Genomic DNA, 14,721 nt, shown 5'->3' with positions numbered 1-14,721 from the left:
TTTTTTCTAATTTTTATTTTTAGTTTAAACTTTAAACCATTCCGTATAATACAAAATTAATTAGAATTAAACTTTCTGAAATGATTGGTTGTTATTTTAATTATAACTATTTCTAATGTATCGATAAAATAAAATTTTAAATTAAATCAATTTCATATAAAAATTTATTATAATTATTTTCATACTACCAACACTTTAATAATTTAAAATAGAAATAAAAACTATTTTTTATATATTAAAAAAAAAAAGTAATTTTAACCCATAACAAAGAAAATGTTTGAAAGATTGATATAAGATAAAAGGTTGCTTATGATTCTTCTAATATTTTACCTCACAACAATTTTAATTAATTTTACTTTTTTTTAAATATATAAATTATTCCGTGTATCTAAATTCTCAATTAATATTTATTGGTAAAAAATTATTAAATGGATCCTTCTATATATAAATAAAATGTTATAGTACTCGTAAAGATATAGAAAACTTTAAAAGAATTTAGTTTAAAAAATATTAAATTTTACTGCTAGTTTTTTTCATTACTTCAAATTATTTTAGAAGAATATTACAGAATGACGAACAGATTTAATATTATTAACTAAACTTATTAATACATAAAAAAATAATTATCAATATTTCACATAGTGAAGAAAGGAGCATATGATAAAAAAATTAAAACATATATATATATATATTTAAATTTTAATTGTTAAACCCTAAACCCTACATAGTGTAAATAGCGTTGTACCCTGCGATTCTTCTTTTCCCTTCACCATTTCCAAATGAAGAGAGCGAAACCACTCCTCCGTACACTATCGCACTTCCTCACATGGCGCGCCTTCCGCTTCCGCAATATTTGCTCCGGCCGCCTCGGCTTCGACGGCGCCGGCGCCACCACCACCACCACCACCAAACACCTCGACACCTTCACGGAGCAATTCGAAATCGGCTCGCGCGTGATCACGCTTGAGACCGGTAAGATCGCGCGCTTCGCAAACGGCGCCGTCGTTTTGGCCATGGAAAACACCAACGTCCTCTCCACCGTGACCTCCGCCAAAGGCGACGCTGTTCGTGATTTCTTACCTCTCACTGTGAGTGCCTCTGCTACTCTCTCTCGCTCTCTTGCTTATGTACTATTCTGTTAAATGGCGCGATGAAAATGAAAATGTCGTTCGTGATAACAGGTGGATTATCAAGAGAAGCAGTTCGCGCAAGGCGTGATTCCGACGTCGTTCATGCGGAGGGAAGGTGCTCCGAAAGAGCGCGAGCTCTTGTGTGGTCGAATCATTGACCGGCCAATTCGACCGTTGTTTCCGCCTGGATTTTACCACGAGGTTCAGGTGCGTAATGTTGCTATCATTTTACCTTACAATGCTCTTTCGTGTGTTTAGTTTTTATGCATGTACAATGTGAAGAGTTTTTTACCGTATCAGTCAATTAGAAATCACGATTAAGTATAACTTTTAAGGCTGGTTTTACAACATCATCTAATTAGAAATCATCGTAAAACACCATTCTGGTTAGTGTTCAATGTTGTCACTTCAGTCATTGAAACTAAAATAAACCCACAGGATGTCAAACAAGTTCCTAAACCAAAAAGGTACTGTTCCTAATGGGACTAGATTCAGATTCCATAAGTAAGATTTTAGGTTCAAGTCTTCTAAAGGGAATATATGAGATTGGGAGGAGACCCCAGCAAAATGCGACCAGTCATATTTCTTAACAAGGATCAGACACTCGGTAAAGAGGGGATACTTAGTATCAATAAAGTGGTAACTCAAAGATAAGTCCCTAAACTAAACCACTTTTTGTTACTTTGATCTTTAAACATTTGTTAATATCGGATCTATTTGGAAAAATTTATCCGTGTAAACACTTATAGAAGAAAATAAAAGGGAAAGATGAAATAAACTTCCCGATACATTTTTTTTTTAAATTTCTTACTACAGTGAGTGAATGTGATATTTGTTATACACTTGGAGTGAGCCAAATGATTTTGTAAACTATAAATTATGACAGGTGTTACTTTTAAAATTGTTATTGTAAAGGTCAATTGACTTATTGTTCATGTCAATATGATTGAATGACCTTATAAAAGCTTACTAGATTATTTATCCTTCGTTTAAATTTATTCATTTAATTTTTAGTTAATCTTTATGCACGCTCATTGTAAAAGTTATCTCATGGTGAACTAATCAGAATCATTAGCAGTTGATAAGAAAAACAGCTGACTTACCATACATGGCACTCTGTAATTGTTGTGATGGTTTTCTTTTCCCTAATAAAAAGGGAATGTTTCACTTTTTAGGTAATGGCAAGTGTTCTTTCTTCCGATGGAACACAAGATCCAGATGTGTTGGCAGCTAATGCAACTTCTGCTGCTCTAATGTTATCTGATATTCCTTGGGGTGGTCCCATTGGAATGGTTCGAATTGGTAGGATATGTGGGCAGTTTATAGTAAATCCTACCATGGATGAGGTAATTTTGAACAAACTATGTTGTTTAATTTAAAGTGATTATGTGTTACTTTTTTATTGATGGAACTTGGTTTTTTAACTTAGTTATATTGTGACTTTGTTAATGACCATACTTGGTTTGTTGAATGGTTCGACTTGGTTAACCCATTCCTTTCTGTTCTCCTATTGCTTCTAATTTTGGTGTTTCAGCTTAAATTGAGTGATCTTAACTTGGTATATGCCTGTACAATGGATAAAACTTTGATGATTGATGTGCAAGCTCGTGAGATATCTGAGAAAGACCTAGAAGCTGGGTTAAGAATGGCTCATCCAGAGGTGACTTTGAAATTTGTTACTTGGATTATTCTTTTGGTAACTGAATGTTATTGAGATGGGTTGCTATAATTGATCAGGCAGTTAAGTATATTGAACCTCAAATCAGACTTGCTGCTAAAGCTGGTAAATCTAAGAAGGAATACAAATTGTCTATGCTGTCTGACAAAACAATGGAGAAAGTTAGTAATATAGCAGAGGCACCTATCAAAGCTGTTTTTACTGATCCTACCTATGGAAAGGTGTTCTATTCTTCCTCTCTTGTTTACTTGTGAAAGTTAGACGTTTTTCCTCCATCATTTTACATTTGGATTATCTGTTATATATTTTCCTCCAGTTTGAACGTGGGGAAGCATTGGAAAATATTGCACAAGATGTAAAGAAAGTGCTTGAAGAAGAAGGTGATGAAGAAAGCTTAAAAGTCTTATCAAAGGCTGTAGATACAGTGAGGAAGAAGGTATGGAGCATTGTGATAAGTTTACAAATTTAGATACTAATATGCCTATTATTTTTTTCATAGTGAAGAATGTGTTATCCTTAATTAAGCACTCTGAGTTTTTCCATTTTATATGAAAGGCCAACTGGTTATAAATTCTTCATCTGGCCATAGGCATGGGATTAAGTATTTCACTGTAAGATTACAAGTAGGGGACAAATATCAATGGAAATTCACTTGGGCTATTGTTTGAGTAAATAGAAAGTAATAAAAAATTATCTAGTTCTGTACCTTTTTGCAGTTGGATATTGGTCTGATTCATCATCTTCTAAAGTTTCCAACAAAATACAGAGCTGCTTTGGCCATAAAATATTTAGTGCTAAACTTGAAAATGAATGTAGAACGAGGATTTTATTTGCACACAATAAAGTATCTTCCCCTCTCTCTTATCTAGGATAGCTTGTATTGTACCTGTATTATTGTGGTTTTACTATTATGAAGATACCTTACAAATTTTCATTTTTGTATAACTATTCACTTGGCGCATAAAGAAAATTGATGACTGTTTGTAATCTCTAAACATTTATTCTTATAATTAATTTTATGTGTGGATGTGTCCTTGTCATGTGAATTTTAAATGTAGTTGTTGAGGAGTAGTGTTTATATATTCATCATTATAGGTGGTTCGTAAAAGAATTATTGCAGAAGGAAACAGACTTGATGGAAGACAGCTAGATGAAGTAAGGCCTTTGTATTGTGAAGCTGGATATATATCCATGTTGCATGGATCTGCATTATTTTCCCGTGGAGAAACACAGGTAAAATATATTTTATGTTTTTTGCCATTGGTTGTTGGAAGTTAGGCAATTGTGAAGATTTGATGTGAAATAATGATTTTGTTTAGTGATTTCAGTTCTATCTGTAGTGATATATGTTGATGTCATGGACAGGTTTTATGTACAGTAACACTTGGAGCACCTACAGATGCTCAACGCTTGGAGTCTGTTGTCGGTCCTCCAACAAAGAGATTTATGCTTCACTATAGTTTTCCACCATTCTGCATAAATGATGTTGGTAAACGGGGTGGTCTGAACAGGCGTGAAGTTGGTCATGGTAAATGACTAAGATACAAATACTATCCAAAAAAAATTGTGATCTCTCATATTTGAAAAATGGCTAAACCTCCACAATACAATCTCTTTATAACATTTCCCTTCAAAATGTCAATACATAACCGATTAGGACTTGTTTTTATTTTTTTGAAAGAAAAATGTTGAAAACTACTTTGAAATTCAAACAATTAGATAGGTTTATTGAAAAATAAGAAAAGAAATTAAGTGTCTTTCTTAGAAGTTCTATAATGTCTACCACTATGGAAGACAGTACAAATTTAGGAACGGTTTCCGCTAATATATCCCTCTAATTTAGTTTAGTGTGCAAAGTATTTAAGAATTAGATAAAGGTATAGTTGGAAAGATAATGATTAATGTTGTCTTTAACTTAAATATATGCTGTTTTATCTTTATTTTAAGACATTATTCTTGGATTGGTTCCTGGCCATAGAACAGAACTGGAAGATTTTATCTATTTGAGCATTTAATTAGTCATCCAATCTGGGGATCCTTGTGTTGAGGCTTTGGCTATTGCTATTTGAGGGTGAACAAGAGAAATCTACTAAGGCTGTATCTTCTATGCCTATCTGTTATTTGGGCCTCTGGTGATGGATGATTCTAATGTATTTTGATGGAATGAGTGACAAATTAAACTGATGAATTGGTGGTGGAGAGAGTTAATTAATGTAAACAAGATTATGTACTATAGAAAATCAAAATTAATTGTGTGGGAGTATAATTTTTTACACCTCTAGTTAGTGTTCAGTATATTTCTGTTAGGTAGTTACTGACAACTGTATCCTGTAACTAGTTTTCTGTTATTTCAGGTAGTTGGGATGGGAGTTTGTTGAAGTAGTTACATTTCTGCTGTAATACCTGACCAGCTATACACGTCTAGTTCTCATCCTATTGTATATTGACTTCATTTTTTACACTGAATAAAATTCTTGTTTGTATGTTTCTTTCAAACTTTAATAAATAGTCTTCTATATAATAAAAGGAAAGATTGTCATAAATATGTGTAGTGAAATTTGGTGTCTCATTATATGAAAGTATTGGGTATAAATTCAAGAGGAATGTAAAAGGCATGAAATAACAAACACCTTGATCTACCATTCAATGTTGAAAGGAGGGGCTCTGAGATTATCAATTGAAATAAAATAATTTATATTGAAGAACAAAGTTACTTTGCAACAATTGACTTTTCTAGATTTGAGCTCATTTTATTATAACCCCAGCTATATAAAAGATAATTAACAGCTGACCAAACAAGGATACTTATTTTGGAAACCAGAAAGAAACAGTGTTCTTAATAATAGCAATTGATTGTATTTCAGCTTTGCCAATCAAAAGTTCATTAATTAACGAGCTTTTTTTTTTGTTGTCTTACTTTTGCAGGAACTCTTGCCGAGAAAGCTCTTCTTGCTGTTTTGCCCCCTGAAGATGATTTTCCATATACTGTTCGTGTCAACTCTGAAGTGATGGCTTCAGATGGTTCAACGTCAATGGCAACTGTATGTGGAGGTACACTTTTTCAACGCACAATAGTAGCTTTTATAATGCCATTTTACAACCAAATTCATGTTTAAGCTTCGGAAAATTTAATATTTTTTAATATGTTTCCTGCTGATAAAGTTTTAATTGATTAAGATGGTAACATAACTATCCTTTTTAAATAAAAAATTATTATTATTAGAAAAAGAAAGTCAAAATGAATGTATGATGTAAGTTGTAACTAGTTACCAGGTGTGTAAGCCTACAGAAGAATAAAGAAGCATGAAATTTAATATAATTTGATCAGCCGCAAGTAACAGGCCAATGTCCATGGGCACGTAGAGAGAAAAAATTCACAGTGAATCTTTCTATTTTGTAGGCAGTATGGCTTTGATGGATGCTGGCATTCCCGTACGTGAACATGTTGCTGGAGTTTCTGTGGGTCTTATTAGTGAGCTTGATCCATCTACTGGCGAAATAACAGATTATCGCATATTGACTGATATTTTGGTACATTCCAGAACTTGTTGAGTTATATCATTTCACATACTGTCTGTTTTGGTTTAAATGTATATTTTTCTATTAATTTAACAACTACTTACCTTCAAGTTGTTACTCAGGGCCTTTTGTGATCATTTTGAATAATAACTTGAGTCAATATTTTTGAACAAAATCTATAATTTTAATTTTATGTTGATATATTTTTTAACTTAATAAAGATGTTCAAAAAATAATAAATTTTGTTTGCATATTTGTTAAGAATATATAATTTAATACTGTTACATTGTGATTCTCCAGTTTTCTACTTTGACTATCAAATATGTATTTTAATAATATTAAATATTTCAACGTTTACCTCTGCTTTTCATGGTATCTTGTGTTTCAGTTATTATATATTACTTGCAAAGAGGAAGATGTTGAACAAAAAAAGATTATTGATTTCATGCAAAAGTATTAATTTTATTTTTTCTAAGGGCTTGGAAGACCATTTGGGTGATATAGACTTCAAAATTGCTGGAACTCGAAAAGGAGTTACTGCTATTCAGTTGGATATAAAACCAGCAGGAATTCCTCTGGATATCGTTTGTGAATGTTTAGAACCTGCACACAAAGCTCGTCTTCAAATTCTTGATCACATGGAACAAGAAATCAGTATACCTCGTAACAAGAATGACAGTACTTCTCCACGACTAGGTTAACATTTTTAACTTTTCAAATTAGGTCTCCTTGATAAAGTATGATACACTAAAGTTTGAAATTTATTTGTGATGATGCAGTCACCTTAAAGTACAACAATGATGCTCTTCGTCGCCTAATTGGGCCAATGGGCGCTCTAAAGAGAAAAATGGAAGTTGAAACAGGTCAATTTAACTTTTAAGTATCTTAGGTCTCCCCTGCCATTTAGACTGTATTGTGAAGAAGTTCTCTTATACTTCCAGTTCCTGATATGCTTTTTGAGGTAGAAATGTTGAAGGATTCATTTGTTCATAGTGTTTGGGTCTGCGAGTTCTGATCCTTCTTGATCTTTTGTCACTGATTGCAATGTTATCTAAAAATTCTTTTTAAACTATACATTGATATATTGTCCCTTGTTTTGTCTTGTATGATTTTTACTGAATTTTGCTTGCTGTATTACATATATACCTAGAATGACAGAACAAATTTACTGAACATGTTATCATGCACTCCAATCAGGTGCACGGATGTCTGTAGGCGATGGAAAACTTACAATAGTTGCTAAGAATCAATCCGTAATGGACAAAGTACTAGAAAAGGTACTTCCAGTCTGTTGAACCATTAAGTTTTATCCAATCGTGCTTTTTGTTTAAAATTTTATTCTTGTAGTCATAAGATAATTGTCTATCCTGTATCAGGAATTGTCGATGCATTGATAAATTGTTAATACCATGAATTAAAGTTTTCCTTAAGAATTAAGATTTTTCTTGTAAATCATTATTATTTACATTTGTTCATATATGCTACTTGGTGGGAACCATGTGTGGGCCGTTTTGAAATTGTTCATATATACTCTTCTGTTGAATTCATTTCGTTGAATACATGCTAATTCATGCATATATTAATGACAAATGGTGAAATATCAACCCTAATTTTTCTCTTAATGGCTGTCATTCTGAAGTTCAACCCTCTTGTGTGTCAGATTGATTTTATTGTGGGCCGTGAAATTGAAGTTGGAGGTATCTACACAGGTATTGTCACCTCTATAAAAGAATACGGCGCTTTTGTGGAGTTTAATGGTGGCCAGCATGGCCTACTCCACATTTCGGAATTATCATATGAACCTGTATGTATGATTTTAGCTATTTTATTTGCTTATCATTAAGAGTTGCTTGTTGGGTCTGCTAATAGCAGGCAAAAACAATTTGTATATAATAATTTCTCTTTAATGACTGCATACTTAGGTTTCCCGAGTTTCAGAGGTTGTCTCTGTTGGCCAAAAGCTTTCTTTGATGTGCATAGGCCAAGATGTTCATGGTAACATTAAATTATCCCTTAAAGCAACTTTGCGTCGTCCTGGAAGATTGGAGACTAATGATGTAATTGAAGGATCTGTTACATCTGTAAAAGAAACAGCCAACATCTGGACACCAGTTGGGAATGCGTCTACTGCACAAGAACAAAATTCTGCTTCTGAGTTGTCTTTAGGTGATCTTGAGTCAGGTGAAGCAAAATCCCCAACCTCCCAAGTACCAGTAATTTTAATACGTAGTGCTGCAGAGTGTGATGAAGAGGAGAAATCTTCCAGCTCGAATCTTTCTTCCAAAGGTAATGGGGTCCAATTGGATAGCAAGGCCAAATCTCGTCAATCTCAAAATGCAATTGATTCTCCGCCCAAATCAAAATCTCGTAGATCTCAAGATGTTATCGATTCTCCAGCTTCTCATTCAGGACCCTTGCCATATACTAATGCTAAGAAGACAAAACTTTCAATGCTAAAACAAAAACAGTCAAAATCTGATCTTCTAAAGCAAGAGGGGGATGAACAAGAACCTAAAGATAAGGAGTCTGGAACTGCAAAAGATCTTGAACTTGGAACCAAAGTAACTGCTAAAGTATATCAAATTCGTGCACACGGGTTAGTGTTGGATTTGGGTAGTGGACTGCGAGGAATGTACCGGTTTGAGGTAGGAGTCCATCTTTGTATTGTCTTTTCTTTTCTCATGATTTTGTGTTGAGGAGATATTCTCTAGTCATTTTCCCCTTTTGTTGTTAATCAAAGCGTCTTTTTACTTGCCATAAGGATGCATTTATTCGTACACACTTTGCAAATTGATGTCTTTGTTTGATTTCCAATTCCTCAACTATTGATCTATTTCATTGTAGCATTAGCATATAATTCCTTTATCTTCTAAAATCCACACCATGAACCATCCAATTCACTTGCTAACCTATTATTGTTCTGTCATGCAGGAAAATAACAGTAGGAACTTTAAAATAGGTGATGAGATGCGAGTTGTGTGCTCAAGCTTTTCTAGCAAGGGAATTCCTATATTGTCTTTTGTTGATGATAAATAACTTCCCTGATGGTTGCGTTTATAAGAGAGAGCCCATAAATTTACCCTGCCATGGCTTGGAAAAAGTCTTCTAGCCGTGTAAGCAGCCATTGGTTTTATTGAAAATCTGGTTTCCGAAAGAGCCTAATAACATCAATTTGATCCCATATAACTTGCCTCAGCGTGATGATGCCCAATATTTGATGAGCTACTGGGAATGCAATGATGGATTTTGGGAATATTTACTCTGCTTTCGTTAGATTTACGACACAGTTTGAGAAAGCTACTGGAAAATGGATCTTTGAGATGCTCGATGCTGCCATTTCACAATAAGACTTTGAGTGGTGAACATCCAAGTAATCGGCTGATATTTAGTTGTTAGTTATTCATAGTATCTGATATAAATGTATAAGCGTTATTCTTGATTGATTTACGTTGGGTTTTGACACCCAAGTTGATTATACATGTTTGATTAAATTGGTGTTGGCGACTTGTGTGATCAAGAATTACCTTATTCACGCCCTAGCTCAAGAGGGGTGACAATGGATATCGAACGGCCAGCACCTTCCAAACTCTTATTTGTATGATTTTTTGGTACTGTCATCTAATCTCATGTTTTGTGAACCTCAGTTTTGTTCCATCTATTCTTGTTAGTGTTTCTACAGTAAGAGCAATGTGTCAGTGAAACGGTTAAAAGTGAACTACAAACATAAGGTGGTTCGTAGTTTTGAATAGCATAGAAAAAATAACTATTGATTTATGGGCAAGAGTGATGGTAATGCTCATTTTGCAGGGATGATGATAGAAGGAGTTCAAAATTCTTTAGTTGATAGAAGGAGTTCACATACCAAAGAGGAACTATGTGATTGATGGAAGGCACCGACGTGGTTCCGGGCTACTGCATGATTGAAGAAAAACAAGTTCATCTCCTTCACTTATAAAATGACAATATAAGGAAAAAAAGTTGAAAACACGAATAGAGTTATAATTTTATTGGTGATAAAAAAATTCATTATGCTTTTAGCCTTTACCGTGTGTATATACTTAACTGATCATTAGCATAATTTGCAGTTTTTTGTGCTATAAAAAAGTAACTAATTGAAGTTGTTTGATCATATAAAAGTATGGTTTGGTAGGAGTTGGAATAAGTCCAAAACTTGTTTTTAAAGAATATGACTTCAGAAAATAAATATTAAAAATAACTTAATTAAATTCATACTTCAAGAAAATGACATGGCATGATAAATATAATTAAAAGATCCATATATAATCACAACTTTCTTAAAGTTATACAAGTTGTATAGTTTACAGAGATAATAAAAACATGTCAAGATAATTGTTATTTTAATTTATTTTCTTGTCCAGTGCCACGTTTGTATTTTTTTTTTTTTTTAAAGTTGCATTCAATTGTTTTCTATTTAATACCATGGGTGTACACTGTCACAACAAAAAATTGAACATTCACAATTGACAACATCAAATAATTTAGTTAATTATTACAACTTGAAAACTCTTGAATTAATCACTTAAAATTTTGACCATAATTAAACAGCAGTATCCAAATCCTGACTCCATCAAAATGAGTATGAAATTACTCTTTTATTGTCAAAGCATATAATTTTTATTGTTTTATAATCTAGTCTTCTATTTACTCTGAAGTCACAACCACAAATGTCAGAAACAACAGCTTATTTAAATCTTACTTTCAAAGTCAGAAAGCTTTTGTGCATTCATAGCTTATAATTTATTGTCTATGTGACTTTTTATTCTAGCAAAGTGCAATTAAAAATATAAACCTGTTCAAAAGTAATTCTACCACTAGTTCAGTTTGGTATTTGAGATCATTATTATGCTGTGGAATCTAAATTTTATCTTATAATATGCTATGTAAGGTGTACACATAAAGTCATGAATGTTTTTAGCTCAAAGTGACTATTACTATTCTATAATCGAGACACAAAATTTGACACTACCCTAGTGTGAAAAGACATTGATACCTCAAGAAAAAAGAAATCAGTGAACACAAAAGTTTGAGCAGGTAATAATGTGTTTCATTGCAAACTTCACCAACCAAACATAATTTGTGTTTAAAATGGGATTATCATGCACACGAACTTAAGCTTTTCTTTAAGATACAACTATGCAAAACTAAACTAACCAATTTTTTTTATCATTAGGAATATAACAAATGTGAAGGAATTTATAATAATTCACTCGTACTCTTCTTAGTTAATTGAATTACATTTTTTAACAAATTAAGTAAATCTGAAAAAACAAAATTATTTTAAATAATTTTAAAATTGAACCAATGTATCAACTATTTAATAGATAAAATATATTTTAATTCTAACATTTTTTTTAATTTCAGTTTTAATTTTTCTAAGAAAGTTATCAATTTTTAGTCTCTTCAATTGAAAAATATGCTTCATAAAAAATCATGGGCTCAAATCTAAATTAGAATAAATTAATATGTTTTTAATTAAATTGTTTTGGTTGAGTAGTTACAAATTCTTTTTAGACTGAAATTTGATTTGGATCGAAGCAACAAATTGTTAATATTAACTTTAATAATACTTGAGATTCAGAAATGATGTATTTCAATGGAAACAAAAATAGATAAACTAAACTTCATATATTTTACTGAAACCAAAAACATAATTTTATTTTTATTCAAGCTTGGATATGGTGTATCATTTCTTCTCACTAATTTGGTAGGAACCAAAAAAAAAAATGTTAATAATTTTATTATTAATTTTAATGTCATTCAAGCAGTCATGTATGACTTTGTTATGCTTCAATTGTTTTTAAGAAATCTATATACATTCTACCAAAGTCCACTCACATTCTTCATTCAAACATTTTCTTCTGTATATGGTCAACTTTTAGGCAATAAAAGTGACTTGTGTGATATATTCATTGAGTAGTTCAAATCCAAAGTTAGCAACAAAATAGAAATGTCTATTCAACAACAACTAGTCCAACATATCATTAAATAAAAATTAATTTTAAAAATAAAAATTAATTAGTTGTTATATTAACTAAACTAAATTCTATTTTAGAAACTAAAAAATTTATTAATATTTAAATTAGTTTATATTATTGATAAATTATTTTTAGATTGGTATCCAATTAATTATTAAGATTTTAACTACCTATTATTTAAATTTAAATTTTAAAGTTAATAACTAACATTTTGGCAGCTAATTATCTATTTAAAAATTATTTATCATTCGTATAAACTAATTTAGATACTAATGATTTTTTTAATCTCTAAAATAATATCTAGTTTAGTCAACATAGCAATTAATTATTTTTTATCTCTAAAATTAATTTTTATTTATATTTTTTTTAGTCATTCAATCACATTTTAAGGAGTAGAATGAAATATTATTTTCAAACATTCTAGAAAGCATGTTAAGTTGCTCCATAAGAATATAATTCTCTAAAGTTGAACTCTAATGTTTCAATATTTTTCCAAATAAACATTGCATATTGTCACATAAAGGGAAAAAAAGACAAAAAAAAGAAGAATTTATCTTAATTGCAATGAAGACTGTCATAATAAAGTTGATTAAGTCAATAGCATTGACCTTGTCTGAAATTGTACTATTTTCCAAAAAATATATTTAAAAAATTTATGCAAGAAAAGAGAATACTAATAATAATAGAATTTTAATTTTTGAAACTATATTCTTTAATTCTCTAATCTTGATAAGAGATACAAAAATAAAATTGATAACATCTATAATTTATAATAAAAATAATTAAAGATATTTCGGAAAAATAATTTTACATTAGGAATAATAATAAAAAATTAAAATAAAACCAAAAAAAATTATATTTAGAAGGAGAAAACACGTTTGTATTATCAATCATTTATAAAACGAAACTTCATGTTTACTTTCAAAGTGTAAAATAAATATAATTCTCCCTTCAACAACCCCACAACAAGTACTCACACGTTTTTTTTTTTTCTTTTTCTTGAAGAAAAAGTAAATTAAATTAGTCAATGCACTTGACTTTAATTTAAATAAATAAAAATAATAATTTATTATTCATATATATAATTACATAAAGAAAATATATTTTTTATAACTGTTTTTAAAGTTATTTCTTAATAAGATAACGATTTCATCAAATTAAACCAACTTATTGATAAAAAAACATAATTTTATCATTTCTAACTAAAAATATCTCAATTTAAAAACAATTACATAGCTCTTCAATTTTTTATTCTTATAAAATTATTTTCTTAAAATTACATTATTTTAGTATAATGTAAGTGTAGATACATATGCTCCCACACATGTGTTTATGTTAGTGTTATATCAAATTTTTACCCTATATGATGAATTTTTGGCATAAATTTAGTTGATAGAGAGAAAAGTTTACAATCACATTACTTTCTAAATAATTAAATATAAAAATGCATATAACTTATTTTTTTAAAATATATCCTTAATTGTTGATTATAATTAATTAAAAAGTGTTAAATTTTATGGATTCTATAATTCTTAGTAAATTTAGCAAAGAAAATGTCAGAAAACATACCGTATTCATTATAAGAAAATTATTAAATAAAAATTAGTTTTAGAAACCAAAATAATTAGTTTTATTTGATTAAATGAAATATCATTTTATAAATTAAATAAAATGTTGGTTTCTAAAATAGTTTCTATTATTAAATTAATTTTTAAATTGGTATAATTATCAAAATTTTAATTATTCACTATTTTATATTTTAAATTAGTCTCTACTAATTCTTTAAACATCAATTTAGAATCTAAAATATTAATAACTAAAATTTAGATATCAATTTAAAAATTATTTTATAAATTTTTATTAATATAAAAACTATTTTAAATATGAATAATTTTTTAATTCATAAATTAGTATTTAATTTAGTTGATATAGTGTAATTATTATTTTTTTCTAAATTTAATTACATTTTAATGATTGTCTTCTAATGTTTATTGAGAAATTATTCTTAATAATGAGTGATTCATGTGCTTGGTTTGAACATTCCTTTAACAGTGATGAGGAAAGTCCATTAGAAAAGTCCAAGGTGCCAACCACACGCAAACTCTCTCTGTCTCTTTCTCCATTCATTCTTCTTCCACTCAAAATCAAAAACACACACAAAAAAATACTCATAACTCTTTCTTGCAGAGCATCAAAAGCCAACATAACAAGGAAGCTTTATAAAAAGAATCCAGAGCTGCAATTTCAAGATTTTTCAAGTCTCAGTCATCAATCACAACCATAATTTGTGACTGTATCAATCAAAGATGAGTACTAAACTAGGCAACTATAACTTTATGCAATAATAAGGAAACTAGACAATTTCACTGTATAACTAAAAGATGAAATATAATTAATT

The 14,721-nt window shown here is 30.2% G+C and overlaps 1 protein-coding gene across 3 annotated transcripts; it reads left to right on the top strand.

Moving 5' to 3' along the window:
• Positions 1 to 715: 715 nt before the first annotated feature.
• On the top strand, positions 716 to 9,970 carry LOC137836771 (polyribonucleotide nucleotidyltransferase). Of its 3 annotated transcripts, none has more exons than XR_016520476.1 (16): positions 716 to 1,088; positions 1,182 to 1,337; positions 2,306 to 2,476; positions 2,665 to 2,790; positions 2,868 to 3,029; positions 3,125 to 3,244; positions 3,904 to 4,041; positions 4,174 to 4,336; positions 5,734 to 5,859; positions 6,209 to 6,339; positions 6,814 to 7,023; positions 7,107 to 7,190; positions 7,525 to 7,604; positions 7,988 to 8,131; positions 8,250 to 8,972; positions 9,259 to 9,970. XR_016520476.1 is itself a non-coding variant. In XM_068645497.2 (16 exons), exons 1-16 carry the CDS (start codon positions 780 to 782, stop codon positions 9,361 to 9,363), a joined length of 2,958 nt encoding a protein of 985 aa, XP_068501598.2. In that variant the 5' UTR covers positions 716 to 779; the 3' UTR covers positions 9,364 to 9,970. The 3 variants fall into 3 exon arrangements, 2 of the variants coding, with proteins under 2 accessions (XP_068501598.2, XP_090157595.1); XM_068645497.2 differs by having other exon boundaries at positions 6,804 to 7,023; XM_090301469.1 differs by lacking the exons at positions 716 to 1,088; positions 1,182 to 1,337; positions 2,306 to 2,476; ... (3 more) ...; positions 3,904 to 4,041; positions 4,174 to 4,336 and adding an exon at positions 5,174 to 5,246 and having other exon boundaries at positions 6,804 to 7,023.
• The last annotated feature ends 4,751 nt before the right edge of the window (positions 9,971 to 14,721 follow it).

Source organism: Phaseolus vulgaris, chromosome 4 (assembly GCF_051622355.1).
Source record: "Phaseolus vulgaris cultivar YP4 chromosome 4, ASM5162235v1, whole genome shotgun sequence".
Taxonomy (NCBI): domain Eukaryota; kingdom Viridiplantae; phylum Streptophyta; class Magnoliopsida; order Fabales; family Fabaceae; genus Phaseolus; species Phaseolus vulgaris.
This window is presented reverse-complemented; position numbering and strand designations above follow the sequence as displayed.